The sequence below is a fragment of the Ovis aries genome, chromosome 7 (assembly GCF_016772045.2).
Source record: "Ovis aries strain OAR_USU_Benz2616 breed Rambouillet chromosome 7, ARS-UI_Ramb_v3.0, whole genome shotgun sequence".
Lineage (NCBI taxonomy): Eukaryota > Metazoa > Chordata > Mammalia > Artiodactyla > Bovidae > Ovis > Ovis aries.
Genome location: NC_056060.1, coordinates 78953244 through 78968250, shown reverse-complemented (window position 1 = coordinate 78968250; position 15007 = coordinate 78953244). Strand labels below are relative to the sequence as shown.

General features: G+C 40.5%; 1 protein-coding gene across 1 annotated transcript in view; it reads left to right on the top strand.

The window, feature by feature from the left end:
- Window positions 1-15007, top strand: part of DCAF5 (DDB1 and CUL4 associated factor 5) — a 94604-nt gene that overhangs the window by 56593 nt on the left and 23004 nt on the right. Inside the window, exon 7 of the mRNA XM_027971948.3 lies at window positions 10181-10247. Within this exon, the coding sequence (XP_027827749.1) occupies window positions 10181-10247 (67 nt within the window). The remainder of the gene's footprint in view (window positions 1-10180; window positions 10248-15007) is intronic.

Here is a 15007-nt window from a genome sequence, read left to right as displayed (position 1 = left end):
CAGTCGTGTCCGACTCATAGCGACCCCATGGACTGCAGCCCACCAGGCTCCTCCGTCCATGGGATTTTCCAGGCAAGAGTGCTGGAGTGGGGTGCCATTGCCTTCTCCAGAAAAGGAACACTAGGTGACCTGATATCTTCTTAGGAATAAATAGAATTGATGTGATCTGCTAACGCAGCGTGGTAGTGTTCCTTTAATGTATAGTTCCTGACTAGGAGTCTGGGCTCCACTTGGAAATCCCTGGTAGATATTAATGATGGGAACAGAGTATAACCTGGCTACTTGCCCTATGCTCCTTGTAGAGTTTACGTTAAGTAGCTTTACCACAGAAGAGAAATTGATTGCTGAAGGCCATCTGGTTGATGACGCCTCTTGCCCAGGTTTCCAAAAGAGTTTTGCCAAAGATTCATCTTTAAGTAACGCAGGCTACTTTGTTACAAGCAGCTGTTAGAGACTTAGAGTTGTTGTTTTTTTTTTTTTTTTAAATTTCTTTCCTACTGATTGTTTTACAGTTATTGGCTGTCTTTATGGAACGTTTCTTTGTTAATAGAATTTTTCCTACTCAGAACCCGTAAACGTTAGTTACTTTAATAAACCAAAGAATTCCAGGAGCATAGTGGAGCTAACATGGCAAATGATCCAAAGGAGCAAAAATCATATCACTTCACATGCAAAAAATAGTGTTAATGAGTATGCATATTTGTTTGCTTTTATTGGGAGCCAACAGATGTCTGTTTTCTCTTACCAAATAAAATCATGTAAACCTATGGCTTTGGCCATTTCCAAAGAAAAATATTCTTGTTTTTTTTGGATGATATTTGTGGCAGGCACTCAGTATAAATGATATGATCAAAGGTATATTATATACCAATAGGCAAGCCTTTTACTGAAAATAATCTCATAGAGAGCACATCACAGAATTGTTCAGTCACATTTTTTTCCCCTTCTGACAAAGGTCAGGGAGAAATGAGAACTGTGTTTGATTTAAATGTTAGTAGCAGTTTCTCTGCTCTTGCTGATCCAGGCCAGAGAGCCATCTGGTTTTTCTGTCCTAGTCAATACAGTTAATTGGACAGGGATGCCATTTACTGGAGAAATAATTAATCAGTTATTATGGGAAGAACCTCAGAACTGTGTAAATTGATCAGTACTCAGTGAATAGTAGCTGACTGATGTTTCTTTCTCCATTAGCAGATATTGGGGAATATAAAATACTGTGCAAACACACGTATGCACACGCTTTACACTTAAACTTACGTGTGTGTGTGTGTGTGTGTGTGTGTGTGTGTACACACTTTGAGAGAGAAGTAGGGCAGAGAAATTGAGCAGAAAGAGATTTCTATGTTAGTAAAGAACCTAAGACATAGTCTGGGGTATTTTTCGAGTGTATCAGGTAGATGGCCTGTTCCTCCTGCCTTTTAGAACTTTTTCCTCTTTTTAATATAGATTTTGGTGGGTGTGAAGAGTGGGACTTTTTTTTGTTTTGTTTTGTTTATAAACCCAGTGAGGCCTTAAAATATAATTGATAGGGAATTATCTATATTCCAAATTTGTCCCTTTATTTGGTTTGTTTAACCATTAAGGTTTATTTATTTTTAAATTTTTTACTGATGCATTTTCTTTTTTTAAAATTGTATGGAAGTATAGTTGATTTACAATGCTGTAGTAATTTCAAGTGTTCAGCAAAGTGAGTCAGTTATGCTTGTACATATACTCATTCTTTTTTCAATTCTCTTCTCATATAGGTTGTCGCACAATGTTGAGTAGAGTTTCCTGTGCTCTACAGGAGGTCTTTGTTGATTCTCTGTCTTATAAATAGTAGTGTGTATATGTTCATCCCAGGCTTCTGATTTATCCCTCCCTCTATCACATTTCCCGTTTGGTCACCATAAGTTTGTTTTCGATACCATGTTAGGGAAAAAGAAACTATTGCTTTGCTTGAAGATGGCTAATAAATAATTTTTTTCCCAGTAAGCTTCTACTTAGTAGGCATTTTTGCTGTGGCAGGCCATATTTAGATCCCTCTTTGAACTTTCAAGTTATTAATAATTACTTGTGACTTAGGTCACTCTACAAAGGTGGTCTTTATATTTAGAGGCATGGGCCTCTCTAGGAGTTCAGTTAGCAAAATGCCTTTGCATATAGAAAAAAGTCTTTCTTGAGAGCATGCTCGGTTTGAGAATGCTAAAAGATGAAGAAAGGGGAGGAGTTGTTGGAGGGCATTATGGCGGTCTACCAGAAGAGGGGTATTTTGTGAGTGCCTGTTTTCTCTAAAGGTTGATAGATTGACAGAGGACATATGAGTGAATAAAATAGTGACAGAGTGCTAATACGGTGATGTGGGTGGGGTGGTTGGTGGTGGTGGTGGTCATGCTGGTGGCTCCTTGAACCTGTTAAGAGGAACAATTGTTGCTCTTGTATGCTTGAACAAGGTAGTATCTCCATACTGACCGTGGGTTAGATAAAATGCACTGGCCTCAGGTTAACTCTGCTTAGATGACTGGGTTGCATCAAGATCAGTAAACAGACTTTCCTCTTGGGATATGAAATGAATGAACAGTAAGAGATGAGGTTAAAGTGAAGCCAACCTTTAAGTTTTGTGGCCAGCTGAGAAGTATTATGGATGGTGTGCATCCACACAAGAACTTACGCTCATTTTTGCATTGGTATCCCCTATCTTAACCCACAAAACCAAGTTAAAACTGAGTATGTCTTCTACTCGCTGATCTAAAGTAGCCTGTGGGTCTCCCCCCTCCCCCCTCCCCCATACCTCAGCATTTTAGGAAGTGGGGCTTCTATTGCCCAAAAAACAGATCCCCTAAAACGTTCTTTCTCCTTTGGAATCCTGCCCTATATGTCTGTGTTAGGATACAAGGTGAGACACTCATGGGAAGTGAGTTTTTAATTTGTCACTCACCTCTCAGTCAGAGGCTTCAACCTCCCTCAATCTGGGAGGAGAGGAATCTTTCTAACTGCTCTGATGATGTTAAATGTATCTCTGGACTCAGCGCATGTGAAATGATTCTTATTTTTGCAAAGCTTTAAACAGAGAAAGATAAGGAAGGAGGGTGGGAGGGAGAGAAAGAAGGAAAGAGACAGAAGGTAAGGGAGGATTGGAAAAGAGAAGAAACAGATCTCTTTTGGCTTCCTTGTATTTTAAAATAGCCCAGGGCTCTAGCCTTTCTCCTAGAATGTTCTTCTCCCAGATATCCATGTAACTTGCTCCCTCATTTCCTTCGGGGCTCTGCTCAAAATGCCATTTTATCAGAGAGGCCTTCTGTGACCACCCTATATAAAATGGAACTAAGCACCCCCAGCACTCCCTATATGCTCTAAGATGCTATTTAATTTTTCTCTGTAATACTGTTACTAGACATATTACATATATATATATATATAAACTTTTTTCCCCCTATTCAGTCTCCAGTACATATGCATAAAATTCTTTTCCTCTTCCCACCCAATAAAATGTAACTCACATGAAGGTAGGGATAGGGTCTTTTTTGATCAGTGCTGTGCTCCTTTCCCTGGGACAGTGCCTGACACATAGTAGACATTCGATAAATATTTGTTTAATGAATACATGGATGGACTCATTTTTATTTTACTCTCCCACAGTCAGCAGTATCCCAGGCAGCCAACTTTTAATGTTGGAAGGAGCCCAGCAGACAAGCAAGAAATGCCATAAATGAATTCCTCAGGGCAGTTATGTGAGTCTAGTGTGTGTGAACACTTAAACGGTCTGACTAGACGGCAGTGGGTCAAGACCCCCTCCTTGGAAATCATCCCGAACTGTTCCCTTGTGGTGGTTGCAAGAGGAAGAAAGGGTCGGGAATTGCCCTTATCCCTGAGAGGAAGCCTGTACGTTGTACTCATTTTCTCTGTATTTCTGGAGCTGTCATATAAAATCCGAGAGGCCTTAGCTCTGCGGGAGTTTTCTTCCTTCTAAGGCACTCTTCTGAGTCAGCATTCTGTCTGGGAGTCCCCTTTAACTTGTCATGGCTTTCCCTGGTGAATAGTTGAACAGAGGAGGGAAGCACTGATCCTTCGCAGTGATGTATTAATAGTAAAACCTCTGAAAAGCCCAGCCTCGGCTCCTTCCTTTTTTAATATTTATTTTTTGTTTGTTTAGTTTGGGAAAAGTATGGGGGTGGGCACAGGGTAGAGGGAATTCTCTGTGTGAAGTTTTGTAGCCTCTTTTAAACACAGAACGTGAAATGATGAGCTGTTGAGTAATACGTGTATTTTACATATGAATTATTAGCACACAGTTCTTTTGTGTTCTGTCCCTCCTCCCCTGTGTGTCTTAATTTGGGTTCAGATTTCAGATACAAGTAGTTTATTTGGAAATGCGGGAAATATCACAGGAGTGGAAAAGAGAAATAGGGAAAGGAAGGATGACTTAGTGAGCCAACTACAACTGTGGGCAGTTGAAATTTGATCCTGAGGGGAAGGGGTATAAAACACGTGACATGTGTGTATACTCCCTTGTGTCTGACTCTTGCGACCCCATGGGCTGTAGCCCGCCAGGCGCTTCTGTCCGTGGCGTTTTCCAGGCAAGAATACTGGGGTGGTTGCCATTTCCTCCTCCAGGGGATCTTCCCAACCCAGGGATTGAACCCACATCTACTGCTTCTCCTGCATTGGTAGGTGGATTCTTTAGCACCACTGAGCCACCAGGAAATCCTTCAGGACGCACACTTCAGGCTGTTCTACCTGGGAACAAGCCAGGTGGAATATAGATGTGCCAGCTTCCTTGAATCATTGTCAGAACCTGCTCCCAAGGAGGTTCATTCCCTAGAGCAGCCTGCAGCCTCCTGGGCCTTGGAGAAGACTTTAGTCTAAGAGACATGAATACTGGCACTTGGCGATCAGGTACACTGAGCAGTAAGGCCTGAGAGACATGAGCCGAGTATGAAGGAGTGAGTTACCCATGCTTCCGCTTTCTGCTAAAGCCACACGGGTACCATAGCTTTATCTTTGCTCTTTGCTTTAACCTTTTTCTACCACATCTTTACCTGGGGGTGGCTCAGGGCTCAAATCTGTCTTGCCTTGACCTCTGTGACTTACTAGGCACCTTATTTCTCGTAACAGCACCTAGTGATGTCTACTTCATGGCGTGGTAGTTGTGTACCTACATGTATGTTTTCTACTGAAATTAAGCTCCTTGGGAATCTGGATATTACCTGATGTTTTTTTGTAAACATCAGAGTGCCTGGCATGTAAGTGCTTGGCTCTTGTGTAATTAATGAATTTTCCCCCCTAACTACTAGGTGGTTTAGCCAAACAGACTGTGAGAGGAAAGCCTTGGGCTCCTGAATTCCAGCTTCCTAACTTCAAATAAGATAGTATCATAAACTGCAGAGTTAGTGAGTGGATCTTAAATCAAGACAAGGAGGATTCATCTTCTCTTTTTTTCTTTTATTTTTAAGGGAAAAATTTTAAGTGTATAGTATTGTGGTGATACGTACATTAACATTGGTCTGTAACCATCACCAGCATCTGTCTCTAGAAGTTTTTCATCTTATAAAACTGAAACTGTGTACCCAGTTAACACTATCTCCCCACTCTTCCCTGCCCCCCACTCTTGGTAAACCAGCATTCTACTTTCTGTGTCTGTGGATTTGACTACTCAGTTATTCTATTAGCCTCATAAGTGGAAGCATACAGTATTTGCCTTCTTGTCATGAACACACAATGTTCAGGATACATCCGTGTTGTAGCTCATGTCAGAATTTCCTTCCTTTTGAAATCTGAATTATATTCCATCATGTGTACACACCACGTTTTGTTTATACGGTTCATCTGATGATGGGCACTTGGGTTGCTTCCCTCTTTGGTTGTTATAAATAAAACTGCTATGAACATTGTTATATAAATATCTCTAAGAGATCCTGCATTCAGTTCTTTAAGATATATATCCAGAGGTGGAATTGATGACTCATGTAGTAATTTTATTCTTAATTTTTTGAGGAACTGTTTTCTATTTTTTTTGATAGTAGTCATCCTAATGAGTGTGAGATGGTATCTCCTTGTGGTTTTGATATGCCTTTTCCTAATGATGAGTGACGTTGAGCTTCTTTTCATGTGCTTATTGGCCATTTGTATATGACCATCATGTTTCTTCTGTGGAGAATGTCTGTTCAAGTACTTTGCCCATTTTTAAAATCTTTGGGTTTTGTTGTTGAGGAAACTTTTTAGTTGAAGTGTAGTAGGCCTAGACTGAGTTTCTTTATTTTGAGCATACTTATGTAGTGACTTGTTAAGTAACCATGGGCCAGCAGTTTAGGGACTTTCAGCCCTGATCTGGCTTCAATCATTCCTTCACAGGGTAATCACAGAATTAAAGGAGCCTTAGCCTCTTCTGGTTGCCATAACAAAATACCACAGACTGGGTGACTTATGATTCTTACAATTTCAGTAATTTCTTTCTAACAGTTATGGAGGCTGGAAGTCCAAGGTCAGGGTGCCAACCTGATTAGATTGTGGTATAGGCTGTCTTCATGGTTGCAGCCAGCTGACTTCACTTTCTTCACATGGTAGAAGGAGCTAGGAAGCTCTGTAGGGTCTCTTTTATAAGAGTGCTAATCCCATTTATGAAGGCTGTACCCTCAAGACGCAATCATTTCCCAAAGGCCCCATCTTCTAATATTACCACATTGGGCATTAGGATTTGAACATGTGAATCTGAGGGGGACACAAACGTTCAAACCAGAGCAACGAGAAACCAGATGAGGAACCTGAACCCACTTCTTTTTCCTCTGTGCCCTGGGCCAAATCACCTAGTCCCCGTGGATAATGTTTTCTTCATCTTTGAATACAAGTTTCTATATCTCCTTTATCATGTCACTACTAGTGTTTTGAAGACTGGTAAATTGACTTTTAATGATTATAATGTATTTAATAACGTATTTTAATTAGGCATGAGGTTGTGCATATATTGGACTTTTACTTTTTAAATAGAGGAAAACAACAGAATGGGAAAGACTAGAGATCTCTTCAAGAAAATTAGAGATACCGAGGAACATTTCATGCAAAGATGGGCTCGATAAAGGACAAAAATGGTATGGACCTAACAGAAGCAGAAGATATTAAGAAGAGGTGGCAAGAATACACGGAAGAACTGTACAAAAAAGATCTTCACGACCCAGATAATCATGATGATGTGATCACTCATCTAGAGCCAGACATCTTGGAATGTGAAGTCAAGTGGGCCTTAGAAAGCATCACTACGAACAAAGCTAGTGGAGGTAATGGAATTCCAGTTGAGCTGTTTCAAATCCTGAAAGATGATGCTGTGAAAGTGCTACACTCAATATGCCAGCAAATTTGGAAAACTCAGCAGTTTTCCACAGAACTGGGAAAGGTCAGTTTTCATTCCAATCCCAAAGAAAGGCAACGCCAAAGAATGCTCAATCTACCGCACAATTGCACTCATCTCACACGCTAGTAAAGTAATGCTCAAAATTCTCCAAGCCAGGCTTCACCAATATGTGAACTGTGAACTTCCAGATGTTCAAGCTGGTTTTAGAAAAGGCAGAGGAACCAGAGATCAAATTGCCAACATCTGCTGGATCATGGGAAAAGCAAGAGAGTTCCAGGAAAACATCGATTTCTGCTTTATTGACTATGCCAAAGCCTTTGACTGTGTGGATCACAATAAAGTGTGGAAAATCTGAGAGAGATAGGAATACCAGACCACCTGACCTGCCTCTTGAGAAATCTGTATGCAGGCCAGGAAGCAACAGTTAGAACTGGGCATGGAACAACAGACTGGTTCCAAACAGGAAAAGGAGTACCTCAAGGCTATATATTGTCACCCTGCTTATTTAACTGATATGCAGAGTACATCATGAGAAACGCTGGACTAGAAGAAACACAAGCTGGAATCAAGATTGCTGGGAGAAATATCAATAACCTCAGATACGCAGATGACACCACCCTTATGGCAGCAAGTGAAGAGGAGCTAAAAGCCTCTTGATGAAAGTGAAAGAGGAGAGTGAAAAAGTTGGCTTGAAGCTCAACATTCAGAAAATGAAGGTCATGGCATCTGGTCCCATCACTTCATGGGAAATAGATGGGGAAACAGTAGAAACAGTGTCAGACTTTATTTTTTTGGGCTCCCAAATCACTGCAGATGGTGACTGCAGCCATGAAATTAAAAGACGCTTACTCCTTGGAAGAAAAGTGATGACCAACCTAGATAGTATATTCAAAAGCAGAGACATTACTTTGCCGTCTAAGGTCCGTCTAGTCAAGGCTATGGTTTTTCCTGTGGTCATGTATGAATGTGAGAGTTGGACTGTGAAGAAGGCTGAGTGCCGAAGAATTGATGCTTTTGAACTGTGGTGTTGGAGAAGACTCTTGAGAGTCCCTTGGACTGCAAGGAGATCCAGCCTGTCCATTCTGAAGGAGATCAACCCTGGGATTTCTTTGGAAGGAATGATGCTGAAGCTGAATCTCCAGTACTCTGGCCCCCTCATGCGAAGAGTTAACTCATTGGAAAAGACTCTGATGCTGGGAGGGATTGGGGGCAGGAAGAGAAGGGGTCGACCGAGGATGAGATGGCTGGATGGCATCACGGACTCGATGGACGTGAGTCTGAGTGAACTCTGGGAGATGGTGATGGACAGGGAGGCCTGGCATGCTGTGATTCATGGGGTCGCAAAGAGTCGGACACGACTGAGCGACTGAACTGAACTGATAGTGTCATTTTTAAGTCAGAATTTTTCATTAGAAAACTGTAGGCCTTTATTTTTCTAGGTAAATAAGCAGATGGGACCAAAAGGCAGGAAGTAATGCTGAGCTAAACGTAAGGTAGAGCACTTCTGTTAATCTTTGGAAATAAGTGAACTCACAGAATTGCTCACTGATTGCCATTAGACAATGTTAGACAGTGCTCTTATGAGTTCTAATAGAATAGATCTGGCTTAGTGTCCTGTATTTTTGAGATCAGTTTGAAGCCACCCCATAAAAGGGATGCTAACTCATAGCTGGACTGACAGTGGCATCCTACTCAATGATGTCAGATGACAACAGGCAAGTTCAGGATGCTTGGGCTTGCATAAAAGGTCTCTGGAAAACTCCTAAATTTTAATTTTTTTTTTTTTAAATGTGATATAAAGTATATGTAATATAAAACTTAACACTGTAGCCATCTAAAGTGTGTAGTTTTGTGGCATTGAGTATATTCACATTGTTGTGTAACCATCACAACTGCCCATCTCTAGAACCTTTTCATCTGTCTAGACTGAAATTCTGTACTCATTAAACAGTAGCGCCCCATTTCCCTCCCTGTCCTTGGAAACTACCATTCTGCTTTCTGTCTCTGTGAATTTGACTACCCTCTGTTCCTCATACAACAGCTGTCTTTTTGTATTTGGCTTATTTCATTTACCAAAATGTCTTCAGTTTTCACCCATGTTGTAGCACGTGTCAGAATTTTCTTTTTAAGGCTAAAGAATATTCCATTGTATGGATATATATACCACATTTTATTTGTCTGCTCATCCATTGATGTACATTTAGGTCATCTCCGCTTTTTGGCCGTTGTTAGCATTATACTATGAACATTAGTGTACTGATATCTTGAGTTCCTGCTTTCAGTTGTTTGGTATATACCTGGGAGTGGAATTTCTGGGTTATATGATAGTTCTATGTTTAACTTTTTGAGGAGCCTCCATTTGCTGTTCCACAATGACTGCACCATTATATAGCCCCACCAACAGTGCACAGGGGGTCCAGTTTCTCCACATACTCACGAACACTTGTTTTCTGCTTGTTTGCCTTTGGTAACAGCCATCCTAATTGGTGTGAAGTGGTGCTTCATTGTGGTTTTCATTGTAATTTCCCTAGTGATTAGTGATAAGCATTTTTTCATGTTATTGGCCATTTTTATACTTTTTCTGGAGAAATATCTATTCATATCCTTTGGCCATTTTTAAATCAGTTTGGTTGTTTTAAAACTGTTTGGTTGTTTTAAAACTCAGTTTTGCTGAGTTTTAGCCAGCTAGTCTTCTGATTTGTAGATACTTTTAAGAGAGTTCTGTGCTGTGCCTTATGACTATATGTTCACTTATCTTGTTTATTTTTAAAAAAACCTTTTCCTGTATAGATAAGTAGATACATATATTATCAATCAGTACATAAGTAATAAATACATATTTTTTTGTTTCAACAGTATATCCTTTCAGGCTCTGATGACTTCAACCTGTACATGTGGAGAATTCCTGCAGATCCAGAAGCAGGTGAGCATATCCTTAGAATGAACCTGCTGCTAATGTTGGCGCTATTGACCTTCTGCATGCTGTGCCCTGAAAGGGCAGATCTGTAGAAACAGAGGAAAGTATTTCTCCTTTAATATAACAAATTTACTGGAGAGTGACCAAAGTAAACTTTAAAAATTAGAAGCCAGATTTAGCTATAACCTTCATGCATACCCTTATCTGACATAATCACGCTCAGATGTTTTTCTCCTAAGAACTTTTCTTTAGACTTCTTAGAGCGCCTCCTCTTCATTTTCCTCTCTCCTGTTTCATACTTGGAATATTTTTTACCGTGCTTTTCCATTATCGATGCACACATTCCTGCTCCGCTTATTACTCTACAAACAGTTGTTAGGGCCTCTGCCCTTCCTTTGGCCTCCCTGGTGATGTTTACTAAAGGGAAACTTTATTTATGGACAGATGTACTCCCTGGAGTTTGGCTGATCCCATACATGAGAGAAACTAGGAAGAAATGTTTGCGCATTTGCTCTAGATATATTCTGAAAAAGCTTTCTGTAAGTTTGGATCTAGGCCATCTGAGCTTCTAGGCAGCAGGGATCATTCTTGATACCAGTGTCTTCAGGTGCTCAGATGAGTGTCTTACTGGTGGCTTCCTACTGGTAGAAAAATGCCTATTTTTTATTCTCAGGACAGTTCAATACAGCCATCTGCTCCAGGTGATACATGACATCAAACTGGAAAGTGGTAGGAAAGGAATAAAAGACTGTGCTGATAATATTACACAAAATGTGTCTAGGGCTTAGAGTTGAGGAAAGTTGTTGGCTTGCCTATTGCTGAATTAACAATATTGTTACCAAACATCTGCCTTTCAGAATTTGATGAGGCTTACTTTTGGAAAAGCTATCCTATTGCTATGCTCTGGTTACTAAACAAGTTACAAAAGGCCTTTTTCCCCTTCTAGAATTTGGAAAGTGTGAATGAAGCATCTTACCTTTGACGTATAACCAGATGGGACAGCAACAGTCTATCTGAACAAAAAATGATGTTCTGTCTCTAGAATTAGTCCTGTATTAAGTCTCCCACCCCCATAAGTCCTAGATTGATTAGCTGAGAAATAAACTTGGGGCTTAATTGTATCTTAATTATTATTGTACATGATTTGAAAACTTTTCATTAAGTCTATTTGACTTTTTAAATGGAAGGTGGATAATTTCCCTCTCCCAGGACTGTTCTCTGGAATCTTTTTCATGTTTGTATTGAGAGAAGGGGGAAGAATTAGCAGTAGTGCAGATGTTTCTCCCTTGATGATTTCTGTACTGGCTTAGGGTGTGGGCCACTGTTAGGCTGCCTTTATATGTAGATGATAATGCAATCTCTGAGTTGGCAGGGACCCTCAGAACTGATTTAGGACTCCAGTACTGAAACTGGGAAATGGGTGCCTGGACCTTCCAAGGATTGTACAGGCACAGTTAGTTTAAAGGAATCCATTTCTAGATTCTTAAATTCCATATGTATTGTCTATTCCCACCTCCCCTTTCCCTATTGTCCATCTACCACTTTACAGAAAAAGAAGCAAACAAACAGACAAACAAAAAATACCAGAAAATCAGGAATATTCCAGAATTATCTGACCACTTGAACCTTGGCATAGTGCATTGCCCCTAAGGTATAAAAATCTCTTAAGGTGACAAAAAAAAAGCAGACGGATTCTTTAATCATAGGGCTATAGCCCAACCCGCCCCCTCCCTTCTCCCTTATCTTCTAATGCAATAAATTGCTTCTTTTTATAGTAATTGGTTTTTATAAAACATTAAAAGTATATCTGTTTGGATCAGTTGTGTTCCAGTAAGAATTGTAGTTCCTTGGAGAAGTAAATGGCAACCCATTCCAGTATTCTTGCCTGGAAAGTCCCATGGGCAGAGGAGCCTGGCGGGCTACAGTCCACGGGGTCACAAAAGAGTCAGACACAACTGAGCTACTGAGTTGTAATTGTAATGGTAACTCTAATCCTATACAGTACCAAAATGTTAACACTTAGAGCCTTACGGTCACAGCAAATAAAAAAAATTTGAATTTGTATTTATAGTTTTGTTGGTGAATCTGATAGAATTTTTATAAAAATATATTGTGTTGAAATTTGGGGGAAAGTAAGTAAAATAGAAATGTTATTTTAAAGAGGAAAAAGGAATGATGTAAAATTTCTATTGAAAAATAGTTAGACTTCATGGCACCCCACTCCAGTACTCTTGTCTGGAAAATCCCATGGACAGAGGAGCCTGGTGGGCTGCAGTCCATGGGATCACTAAGAGTCGGACACAACTGAGCAACTTCGCTTTCACTTTTTATTTTCATGCATTGGAGAAGGAAATGGCAACCCACTCCAGTGTTCTTGCCTGGAGAATCCCAGGGACGGGGGAGCCTGGTGGGCTGCCGTCTATGGGGTTGCACACAGAGTCTGACACGACTAAAGCGACTTAGCAGCAGCAGCAGATTCCACATAGGGTGCAGTAAGTTCCCATTGCAATAAGTACAAAACTCAAATTACAAAAGCCACCTTTTTAAAGATGTCAGAGAGCTGTGGTAGTAGTATGAGAAGAACTAAAGTTCTGAAGAAGGAAGAACCTTCCCAACTGAGCAGAAGGTCTGGCCATGCTCTGTCCTGACGGCATCTGTGCCCAGGTTGTCGATGGAGCTGCCATGGACAGCCTCTACCAGGGATTTTCAACAGCCACATGGGTTGATAGGATATATTAGATTCAGAGGAACCCCAAGCACATGACCAGCCTTCTCTGTAGGACATTTGCTGGGTGCTGGGGTTGCACTGAGGGAAGGGGACTAGACTGGAAAGCAGAATGAAATGCCTGTGGTATACAGTGCTTAGGAGACAGAGTTCCCTAGTGGGAGGGGGCTGCTCCCAGGGCATTTTGAACCTGCTTGGAAGAGGATGACACAGAGATAAGCTTAAAACCTCCAAAGGACAGAAGCAGAGAACAGAGGTTTCCCAGGCTCTCCATCAGAAGCCCAAGAGGCCACACTCGAGGACGGAGCTGGACCAGAAAGGCAAAGTGCAGTCTCTTGCAGTCTCCTGGCGTGTAGGACACAAACCCCCATTAGTGGAAGAGACCTGCAACCTGCAGTCTCCAGGTCTTGCCTTTGAGAGGTTTGAAACCAGAAGTAGACTTAGTCTGACTAAAGAAGCAATCCAGCCCTGACCTGGTCCCTCCTGATTGGATTGAGGGTGATCAGCCCCTTACCTTCCTGAGGAAAGAAGTAGAATGGGTAAATGCTAGATGGAGGAAATTACTTTCATCTCTGTATCAGTCTGTTACAGCTGCCATAACAAAATCCCACAGACTGGGTTATTTAAACATCAGAAATGTATTTTCTCACAGTTCTGGATGTCCATGATCAAGGTTCTGGCAAGTTTGATTTCTCCCGAGACCTCTCTCCTGGGCTTACTGATGACTGTCCTCTCTTTGTGCTCTCACATGGCCTTTTCTTGCTAATGTCTCATTGCTGATGTCCCTTCCTCCTCTTATGAGAACATCAGTCTTATTGGATTAGAGTCCTACCCTTATAATTTGTTTAACGTTAATTATCTCCTTAAAGCCTCTGTCTCCAAATAGTCACCTTGCGGGGCTGGGGCGTTGAGATACGAATTTGCGAGAGACACAGTTCAGTCCGTAACAGTCACTGTGGTTCTTTATCCTCAGTGTCCAGTATGCAGTAAAAAAGTTATGAAACAGGAAAATGTGGTCAGGGATCAAAAGAAGCCAATCCACAATATTATCTAGATACTGAAGTCAAATAATCAGGAGCTTTAAATATTGTAAATGTGATAAAGAAAATAGAAAAGATGGACAAAATGGATAAAAAGTTGGAGAATTTCAACAGAGAATTGGAATTTACTTGGAAAAAAATGTAGACATTCTAAAGCTGAAAAATATGTCTAATACTAAGAATTTTTTGGCTGGGTTTAATTGTGAAAAGAAAGGTTTGGTGAATCAAAGACAGGTCAATAGAAGACATTCGAACTGAAGGACAATGAGAATAGAGAATGGGAAGAGCTAAACCAGAGTGTAAGAGACAAGAGGGACATGGGTGATCTGCCATATCCATATGAAATTGAAATCCCAGAAGGATAAGAGAAAGTGAAGCAGAAGTGATATATGAAGAAATATAGAAATATATAAAGAAATATATAGCTGAAAGTTTCCAGAACAAATGAAATATGCCAATTTTCAGTTTCAAAAACTTCAAAGTAAATACAGCTATACAGATTCAAACAAGCAGAGTAAATACAACACACCTAGGCACATCATAAATCAAACTACTGAAAGCAAAAGATAATGAGAAAAAGCCTAAAAGCAGCCTGAGAAAATGGACAAATTACCTGTAAATAAACAGCAGTAAGATTGATAATCAAAAGATGGGAGCCAGACTGTAATAGAAGGATATCTCTGAAGTGCTTAAAGAATTAAAACCTGCCAACCTTGAATTCTGTACACGAGGAAAATATCTTTCAAAAATATAGGTAAAATAAAAGGCATTTTAAAAAAGAAATTATAGAGTTTTAATATAATTACTTAGCAGCCTTCGTGAATTAATGCATCTACACATTGAGCATCGACTGGTTATTTGCATTACAAAAAGAAAGGCAGCTAGACATTATGAGCATGCTGATGGGAAACATGGTGGTGCCTAGAGTCTTGCGAAGTACAACAATCCTGAAGCTGATCAGACCTCAGGCTCTAGCTTTGATTTGCAGGTAGCACAGAGGA